We start from the raw sequence: 9714 nt of genomic DNA, 5'->3' as shown, positions 1-9714 counted from the left end.
GTGAAAACAACAAGAAAGCAGGACTGAAGAAATAAACTTTACGGAATTATAGTGAGTCGCCTAAAATGCATTCGTCTTTCCGAGTTTACCAGTTGAAACGAGAGACTTTCAGTGAAAAACGTTTCCTGCGCTGGTTAGGGCAATGAATGACTCAAGCGATGCGCAGCCGTCTATGTGAGGGCCTTTGTGTCTTCCACGTACGCTAGCTGACTCTGAGGAGGCGGTATTTTTCACTCCAAATAAAAAGCCCGGTTTTTCTACACTTCCTTCTCTGCTTTTCCCCTTCCCCTTAGTAATCAAAAGTGACCCTTCTGCCATTTCTTGACCTTGGAATACGTGAATAACTCGGCCGCAGCCAGAGCATGCGTCGCTGCCAGAGCATCTGCCATTGTTGTCGAGCAGCCTAGCGGGAATCTGTCGTGCAGGGGTGTGTGAATTTGTAGAGGGCAATTCCGAGATCTTTAATCAAGTTTTCCTCGATCTCCTGACTTGGTTGAGACGTAGAAGCTCCGTCCACAGAAGGTTTTAACCCGCTAAGGGTGGTGGGGTCCCACAGCCCTGCCCAGTCTTCAAAACTGGAATGTCTGTACAGCTAGAGTTTTCAAAAACGAGGAACATCTCTATATACCTTTTTGGGGGAAACGTCGTAGAGTTTGTGGGCTCCTTATGGTCGTATGTTCCGTTGTGTTACAGCCCACGCTGAAACAGCGACGACAGAGAGCGCCGCTCGCGCCTTCCAAAAACCTTGTTGGTGCCGGCTATTTCTCAAGCCAAGGGGTTTCTTCGCATGACATGAACTTTCTTCTTCGTCCTTGTTTGTTCGCTGTGAAAACGTCGAGGAGAAAGAAAGCATTTGAATACATCAATGGTAAGCATACATCTAGAGAGGAAACTGAAGGAGTTAAGCAGTTCTCTCAGCCTGAAATTCCCGGAGTCAGGATTATTCGTGAGCTTTTTCTGGCGAGTTATTCTAAACTGGCATCGGCCATGATTACAGATTCCAAGCAAACATGAATGCCTGCAGGATACCGAAATCCAATTTTAGCTCTCTGAACCAGACCAGTGAAGCGGTGTTGAACGGTAGTCATCAAAGTTGGTTGTCTGAGTCTCACAGCTTGAGAGAGGATAATAGGCAGCTTTCGGCGCTGCATCTATAGCTGCAAGGTTTGCTAAAACCACTTAATTGTAAGCATAAGATATCTAACGCTATTAAGCAGTGGATTCGGCCTCATTTTCACCGGCCGTTACGGCTAGGCCAAACATAAACTGTACAAGCCCTATCTTGTGTACGAACCTGTTCCACTGCATTTGTATGAGTAACAGCAGTGCTCGAAGGAGAAAGACTCATATTATGTCAGCAAGCGTGTCACTTGAGTAAAAATCCACTATGCTCAGAAGTATCTGAATTTCGTTTGCGTTAGTCGACACACTTCGGCCTTCAAACCCCCCCCCCTCTGTATAATTGCAAGTCAGAAAAACATCCGGAAGCGCCGCTCAACAACCATGTAACTTGTGTGTGGATATTTCCGAGTTCCAATTGTTGGCCCTGACGAGAATCATACCTTCAGTGGCTGTGCACTTGAAAACAAAGGAAGAGAGAACACCAGCTTTCCAACGTAGAACTAAACTTGCGGTGCACGAGCCATTGGTAGGCACACTTCTGGCGCTTAGTGTTCATTTCAAAGGTAATAGCCGTTCTTCCCATGTTTTTCTATGGATGGGGACGTCAATAACGAGAGGCCGAAAGGTGGTAGTCTCCTGTGACGTAAAACACAATGTCAGTCTACGCTGAAAATCAGTACCCTCGATTGGCGCGAGGCCTACCGGGGCCACATTGTGTTAAACAAAGAGCAGAGATAGGCCTTGACTGGGGAAGAGAAGAGGCATAGCTCCTCATAGTCTCTGTTTCATGGAACCAAGAGCGCAATGCCGTGGTGAGCACGCAGGAGGCAGGCCGGAAGCTCGTCTTGGCAGCACGGGAAGGGAAACTCCGAGACTGCAGAGAGTTGCTAAAGTTGCTGCCTGCAATTGACTTTGCAGAGCCGCCGGTGAGAAGGGATTCTGGCAAGCACGGTGGCAATTTCGGGGAAAAAATCTCTCTGTTGTGAATAACATTTTGCTAGCTCGTGGGTAAACCTCTTTTTGAAAGGCGTTGCACTCATGAAAACATATCACCACCGCCCAAGTCGCCATACTAGACGTATTTTTGTCGACTGAACCCTGAAGCCTTCAGTGGCAACAACAACTGCAGTAAACACTAAGGCCTTTGGTATCAGCAACAGCTACAAACGACGAGACCGTGCGAAGAATCACGGGCATTCGTATCAAGATACACCCCGTCGCCTTTGACAAGGAAAACCCCTGCGAAAATACATGTTTTAGCGACATAGTGTCTGTCTCGTGCAGCTTATGCGAACTGCCTTCTGGCACGCCTCATGGAAAGGCCATGAAGCCGTTTGTCGCCTGCTGCTTGAAAAAGGTGCCGCCATTAACCATCAAGACTTCGAGGGCAGAACGCCCTTACACGAAGCAGCTCACCATGGTCACGCACACATCGTTAAGTTCTTGATTGAGAACAATGCGGCGATTGACATGCCAGATGCGGTGAGAGTTCATATTCTACGCTAGAGAGGGCGTTCCATCGTGGCACAGAAACGTCCCCTTCGGTGTGAGTACCTTTTGTCTTCGCTTTTCTTTCGTCGTCGATAATAATGCTATGCTTCAAACTAGGGTAACGCCACGTCGACTTCTATATGCAGTGTATCACTCCGACGGAGGACATGTCATCTCTGTCTGTCTGATGGATCGTTTTCGATTCTTCGGTGCAACCTGGTGGCTCATGTTGTGCAAATGATGTGAACTTGTTTTTTCGGCAACAGGCGGGCGAGACCCCGCTGATGCGCGCTGTCCGAGGTGGAAGAATCGAAGTAGGTTTTTGAATCTGGTGGCTCAATAACGCCGCTGGCGTCACCGTACAACCCCTAAACAACGCTGGCAACGATTTTCAAACGCCTCATCCGTGATGCTGGCAGAAATGAAGGCGTCGCACCATGTAATATTAGAAGCGGTGTTTGCCTCCACGTATGGAAAAATGGAAGCTGTTGATACCGTTTATGGATGCGTGTATGTCATCTGTGTGTTGGATGCAGATCGTCGAAATCCTCTTGAAAGGCGGGGCGGAGACCAATCTCATAACACCAGTAGGCTCGACATCACGGCTATAGAGACATGTCAACACCTTCGCTTTGTGTGTACCGTGCACTAGCAGGGAAGGACAGCCAGTTCGAAGAAGGAAGCTGTTGGGACGAGAGCCTCTTTTGGCCTTTGGTGTTGACATCAGGGAGGCAAGCAAATCTATGCACAAAAGCAAACACGTTTGTGGTGCGTTGCCCTCCGGAGCTCAGGATGAACTGACCTCCTTCCACTTTGCAGCTTTTGAGGGAAATCCTGAGTTGGCAAAGTACTTGTTCTACAAGGGATCATGGCGGAACCGTTTTTCACTGCAAGAGAGGATCGAGTCTCAACGAGCGGAACAGCTGATAGCTGAACAGTCATCTTACACGGGTGAACCGATGAAATCGGAAGGAGCGGTCGCTGGAGAAGGAACAGACGCTGCAGAAACTTTTTTTGAGGCTGAAAGCCTTGAGACAGAAGTTACCCCCACTCCAGAAGCAGACCAGGGAAGGGAAGACGTTGCATCCGGACAGAATCGAACTCCCAGAAGCTCAGCTTCGCGCTTGTCGAGCTTCGGACCCTTTGACGACAAAGTGGAAGATGGTAACCGTGAAAATGCTGAAAGGTCTATCCATTCGGTTGACTCTGGCGATTATCATGCACGTGAAACTGAGGGAGAAGCCAACAATGGTACCGGCTATCCTGGAACAGGTCAAGGCGAGGGTGAAACGGAGAGGCGTCCAAGCAGCCGTGAATTTGACGATTCCGCAGAACTGAACTCCCACATTACAGGGGATGCAGAAGGTTAATGAAGCTGAAATACGCAGTCCCATGTCGGCTGTCAACTGTGCGTGTTCCGCAGTTGGGAGGTGGTGTCTGCTCTCTCCCACCCTTTAATTTGGTCCGTTGGTGTCTCTGCAGTTCGCAGTTACACTACAGTGATAGATGAAGCTTACGATCCTGCAGCACTTTTTGGCGGCAGGAAACATTTTGCCGAGTAACAGGTTCTTTCAGTGATTGTTCTGAGTTTTTGTTGAGACCCTATGCACTGTATATGACCAAAGACCGGAGGTGTTCAGGCAAATGGGGTGGTTGATTCGGAATTCGTGCATACATTGTCAGTGTAACAAAGGGGGCGGAAGACATGTTTAGCGTTTTGCGGAAATCCCCTTCGTACTTTTCCTGACAATGATCAATAGCGTTCTGTCTATACGTGGATCACGTGGAGCAAAGGACAAGCCTGGTGTGGTACGTTAACAGATTGATATTGTGGCGCACAACGGACTCTCGGCGGCTTCTCCAGAGCAGAAGGGATTAGCAACCAACCACTGAAATGGAAATAATGAATGTATTTTCCGTTCACTCCTAACCAGAGAACGTTTATGTTACTTCTGGAGTTACACTCAAAGAGCGTTACTCACCACGGGCAGTCAACCCCTGCGTCACCCTGGTGGAGTTAAAGAAGAAACGAAATTCACTAACGACCTTCCAAGAAAAGCATGTTGTCAGCAAGCAGAGTAGAAGGATGATTCTTGTTTGAAAAAGAGGCAAGGGAGGTTCACAACGTTTTTACTTCCCCACCTCACAGAGGACTGGTCTTATAGTGATAGGTCGGCGAGTCGTGTTCTTCGCAGTCGAAGTGATTGAGTCTATCCGTTTGCTCAGCCATGAAGTATATGTCGAATGAAGGAACCAAAAACACACGTGAAACCGTGGCTAACGGGTAGAACTTTTTTCATCTCCAAAATTGACTGTCGCCGTCAGTAAGGGACGCTGAAAAGGTCGAGTGTTAAGCTGAGGGTGCTGCCGAAGGCAACAGTGCCCTGAACCCGCCCTAACTCTAATTCATATTTTGGCCAGAAATAGAGGGGCATCTGAAGGAAGACCGAAAGCCCTGCTGAACATGGGTTATTTTCTTACTCGAATCGACTTCGCTTTCTTGCAAGGTGCGGTGATATTGAATTCAGCGTTACACCGGTGATGCAAAAACAGCGCAGATTGGCCTGTCTGGGCACAGTTGCTTCGAGACAGCTTTCTGAAACAAAGAGAAAAGTGCACTTTGCATGGGTGACACTTACAAAGCATAGCGTCAAACAGAACTGCAGAATCACTGTAGTGCACTCATTGGGGTGGTTTTGCGATGAGTTAGTGGCGCGTGGTTTCTTGGTGCCTTTTTGCTGGATACACACCACAATGACGTCGGCGCAAATGATAAAAGAAATCGTCGAGGGGCTGAACAAGCATCCCTTCTCCATGAAAACAAGCCTCGTGGCATTTGACCAAGAAAAACCGTAAGCTTCTTCTTGTCCAGTATACCATCTGAATGCCCTCTAATGCTGCTGTCCGCCAGCGCGGCCATCGGCCGCGACGCTACACTCTGCCAGAAAGAAGAAGCAAGGGTGCTGGCTCTAGTGAATGCAGTTCATGACTGCCTTTGGGGTATGCATGCTTTCTCTTGATAGGCAAGGTCTCCTTGAAATTTTGGGCAAAGTATTGGCTTACGTGGACCCCGAAAGGCATAAAGTTGACATCCAGAACGAAAGCCCGGAGTCATTCTTCCTGCGGGTTGCGGAAGCCGTCCACGTGCTTGGTTACAATGCTTCGTTTGATGGGTATGTCAAGCGGAGTTACGTAAAGGAATTCACTCGGCAACATACTCACCTGGTCTCCTCTCTTGTATAATGTTTACTGGTGCTGCATGTGCCTCACGTGGCACTGTATACGCAAGTATATTTTCACGTGCACGGAGGACTGCCGTTTGCAGGGCTACCTTAGCAATCACATTTTACTACCTACGGGTCTTCCGATTTTTCACAGACAAAGGCGCTATACCGACTCTTTGGAGACCCAACACCGGTACAACGTTCTTTGCTTCTAATGTGCTGTCACGTGCCAGAGAGTTTGAGAGGTCTTTCCTCTCTGGGGAAAAGGACACTGTCCATCCCATTCTTCACTGGCTTCTGACTAATCTCGATCACCACAAAAAGCGGTGAGTTGCCCTCAAGGGTGTAGGGTTCTACTGTTATTCTTGTGGAAACGGGGGCCCCGATGCAGTCAGCATGCCTGCGAAGAAGGGCGCCTTCTCCGCTTCTCACGGAAATCAAGGGTGCTCTGTCTAGGGACTACATGAGCAGAAATAAACTGCCAGTTTCCATGACACCGCCTCCTTCCCCACTTTAGTTAGTCCTTTACGGTTACAAGCCACGCTGCATGCTCTGCACATTTCTCCAAGCGCAAAGGGAAACGGCTGCCAGCTTGGTACGTGATTGCAAACCTGCCTCTGCTTAGAGCTTACCTGGCGAAGTTTCTTGTGAACATTGAGATCCCAACCGACTTCCTGGCAAAAGACAGTCAGTTGGCTGATGCGTATCATGAGTACAAAGAGCTGCAGGAGAAGTTCAAAATCTTCCATTCTTCAACGGAGCAAGCCGAAAGCAGTAGCGGAGGCTTCTCCGAATGCAAGCATGAAATACAGCGACTAGAAAAAGGTCAGAACAGGGGACGAGATATGTTCAGAGCCGGAAACCACTGCAACAGAAACGTGACTCACTTCTCAACAAATGGCACAGACCGACCGGTGACCGCAAACCGGTGCGGTCTAACACTTCTAGAGTTGGAGCGTCTATGCTCTTTTGAGAGGCTGCTTTGGCTGCTTGATTGACAGAAAAGTTTTTGCTATGCGAGAAAATTGAAAAGCTGAAGCAGAAGCCAGAAACAGAAGTAGGTTTCTCGCAGACGAGGTAGGGCAGTATCTCAGGTGCCACTCGATCCTGCATTGGTTACGTGGTCGTCATCTTCATGTTTGGTCAGACCCATTTAACCAACTTCCTCAGTGTGGCGAGAGAACTGAGGGCGGCACAGTTGGAAGAAACAACCCTTGCCTTCAGGTAATTGGACGCATCATTTCACTCTCCACCCACCACACCGAACTTTCACCATTTCCACGTTTTTCATGCAGCCCCCAGTGATCCGCGGTGGTACCGCGGCAGCTTGTATACCGTGGATCTCGTTTGTGAAGAGTTCTTACTGCGATTCTGTGTAAATGCCACGGTTGAGCAGATCCCAACAGCAGACTGACTATTTCAACTACCTGTCAGAACAACTGGACACGACCCGAAAACTGCTGCAAGCGCTGCAGGCTCTGAGCGGTGATCCGGAACGAGGTGCCGCAGCCTATCTGAAAGTCCTCCGTCAAGAAGAGCGAAGGACAGCAGAAGCCTTGGCTGCTTGCATTCGCGAGCTCCAGCAGAAGCAGGAACGCCTGGCCGAGGTAGCGAAAATGCACTGTCACCAAACACTTTCTTCTCGACACTGGGTTGTCCTATGCAGTTAGGAGCTGCTGACACGCTTCCTGTACCGTTCTCGGTGAAGGAAAGTCCTCGTATCCTCTGTGCTTCCAACCGGGGATACACCGGGTGAACTATTTTTTACACTTTCTGCAGGTGAACGCCGTGGCTTCAGGGCCACCACCTCGCCAGGAGGCTCTTGTAGAATTGCAGTGCGCGCTCACAAGCTTACAGGAGGAAACCCATGCGACCGAGGACGCTTCCAGTGAAGAGGTACAATGAGCTCTCACTACGTATGTTCATCATGAAAACGTACGTGTATGTATGCAAACATTTCTCGTTGAATATCTGTTTTTGCATCTGTGGGAGTTGTTGCACTTGCCTATGTATCTTTGTGTACGAGTGGGCATCAAAATGGGCCTCCTTGCCTATCTGGATGTGACCTTAACAGGAACTGTTTCTTCTTCTGCGCTGCAGGCGGAGGAAACCAACGAAAAGATCACGGTCTACAAAAAACAAGTGAGTTGCCTGTCTCATGAGATTCAGTAAGGGGCGCTGAACTCTGTGCTCGTCAAGTGTCCATACAGCGCCTATAACGGAGGTTTCTACTTGGTGGTGGATTTTGTGCATGGCTACAGCTCCAGATTCTGATTGAAAAAAAGAAGGCTCTGGAGCGAGAAGTTCGGAACGAACTCGCTGCCCAGCAATGCGCCACCATGAAACGCTCTGCTGCTGAAAACGAATTCAGAAATGCCAGGGGCTACTGCTTCATGAGCAAAGACGAATTCGCAACTGTAAGATGTTTCCACAGCAATCTGAAGACCTCCGGGGCGCATGACACATCGGTGGACACCTTGCGCTTCTCTGCATGAGCTCTGCGCATGAAAATCAAACGAGCTTTCTTTCTGTCTCCAGTGCCCGTCGAGTTGCTCCCTGCCTTCTCCTCGAAAACCCTATAAGCAGCGGGTCTTCCACAGGTTCGGTTCAAGAGAAACGAGGGGTAATCCTTGCAACAATCCAGTCCAGCGAACACACACGGTCATTGCCTTCTCTGCACTGTGGATCTTGTCGGGTGAAAGTGGCTCTCGGAGTGAAAAGTCATCTTTGTTTCTGATGCTGAGGTTCGTGGTGGTTACTTCCGTGTTCCGCCGGGGATGAAATTCTGTAGGAACCTGCGCTTGCTCAGAGACTGAATTGCCGCTAATAAAACGATTCCTTCTTGCGTTTGTGGCGCAGTACGCAGAGATGCTCCGGCAGAAGACAAGCCTGTTCAAAATGCTAAAAATGAAGGAAGCAGAGGCCGAGACGGCGCGAGCTGTGAGACCGTTTTTTTCATTGCGGCGATTCGAGAGGCAGGCGTTGTCAGGAGAAACAACCACATGGGTCAAACCGAGGATTGTAAAAAGTCGAGTTTGCCGGAAACGCCTGTTGGCGTAATCAATTTCAATTTGTAGACTCAAGATGTTGGCACCTTGTCTTCGCTTCCCTGGGACTTCAGGAAGTCGGTGCGAAGGTTGCCGCCATGAAAGAAAAGAACAGTTCCATTCAGGCAAGCACAGAATCACACCCCCACTCACAGACTCTGCTGGCGTTCAAACAGTTCTGCGTAGGACGCGGTCACGCATGCAAAAATTCAATTTGCCAATATGTTTCTGATCAGAAAGCGATTGAAGAATTAGTTCGTGAGCGCGGCGTTCACGGCTTCCAAGAAAGGCAAACGGAGCTGCAGAGTCTCAGTGAGACGCTCAAAACGGCCGTACGCGAAAAAAGTGAGGAGTCCTGCTTTCTTTGTCATGAACGTAGAGAGAGGAATTGAACTCTTGATCTACAGAGAGGAATCTTACCAAGATCAGTCGCCACCCCCCTTCCAACTTCCGTTGATTTTTCTTCCGGAAGCGAAACGAAGCTTCTTTCGCGTACATTTTTTTCGATGCATGCACCTTGCAACGGTAGAGCATTCTCTCACGTCTCAACAGGGAGGAGAAGTTAAAGATTTCTTGATATGTTCGCTCAAGACAAACCAGTGGCCGGAGCGACACACTGAATGTCCGCACGTTCATCAGACAGGCTTTCTTCTGTGTACACAGTGAGAGCTTTATTCGCAGATTTCTCCTCGGTGCTGAGTTGTCCTGCCGTTCTGTCCCTGTGGCATGGCAGCTGAAGTGCTCCAACGTCTAGATGAACTTCGCATCCGGATTGAGAAGGAAAGAGCAGAAGGGCGAGACAAGCTGGCACCTCTGCTGGAGAAACTCGA

At 49.1% G+C, this 9714-nt stretch overlaps 2 protein-coding genes across 2 annotated transcripts; both read left to right on the top strand.

The window, feature by feature from the left end:
• Positions 1 to 300: 300 nt before the first annotated feature.
• On the top strand, positions 301 to 4495 carry TGME49_305580 (ankyrin repeat-containing protein). The gene is made up of 5 exons (XM_018782453.1): positions 301 to 868; positions 2407 to 2604; positions 2880 to 2927; positions 3150 to 3200; positions 3405 to 4495. The coding sequence occupies exons 1-5, from the start codon at positions 866 to 868 to the stop codon at positions 3981 to 3983; spliced, it is 879 nt and encodes a 292-aa protein (XP_018636143.1). The 5' UTR covers positions 301 to 865; the 3' UTR covers positions 3984 to 4495.
• Positions 4496 to 5367: 872 nt separating this feature from the next.
• Positions 5368 to 8688, top strand: IFT81 (intraflagellar transport protein IFT81; the record flags this gene model as incomplete). Its single annotated transcript, XM_018782452.1, has 10 exons — positions 5368 to 5465; positions 5637 to 5800; positions 6073 to 6163; positions 6463 to 6662; positions 6839 to 6894; positions 6985 to 7061; positions 7234 to 7444; positions 7938 to 7979; positions 8099 to 8581; positions 8647 to 8688. 9 exons carry the CDS (start codon positions 5368 to 5370, stop codon positions 8330 to 8332), a joined length of 1173 nt encoding a protein of 390 aa, XP_018636142.1. The 3' UTR covers positions 8333 to 8581; positions 8647 to 8688.
• Between the last annotated feature and the right edge of the window lie 1026 nt (positions 8689 to 9714).

This window comes from Toxoplasma gondii, chromosome IX (genome assembly GCF_000006565.2).
Source record: "Toxoplasma gondii ME49 chromosome IX, whole genome shotgun sequence".
Taxonomy (NCBI): domain Eukaryota; phylum Apicomplexa; class Conoidasida; order Eucoccidiorida; family Sarcocystidae; genus Toxoplasma; species Toxoplasma gondii.
Note: the sequence above shows the minus strand (reverse complement) of the source record. Positions and strands in the feature narration are given on the sequence as shown.

Bases quoted from the DNA above. Each gene is read 5' to 3' on its own strand.
- TGME49_305580 (XM_018782453.1), top strand. The intron at 2,605-2,879 runs GTGAGAGTTCAT...TTTCGGCAACAG, and splicing joins CGATTGACATGCCAGATGCG to GCGGGCGAGACCCCGCTGAT. The intron at 2,928-3,149 runs GTAGGTTTTTGA...TGTTGGATGCAG, and splicing joins TCCGAGGTGGAAGAATCGAA to ATCGTCGAAATCCTCTTGAA.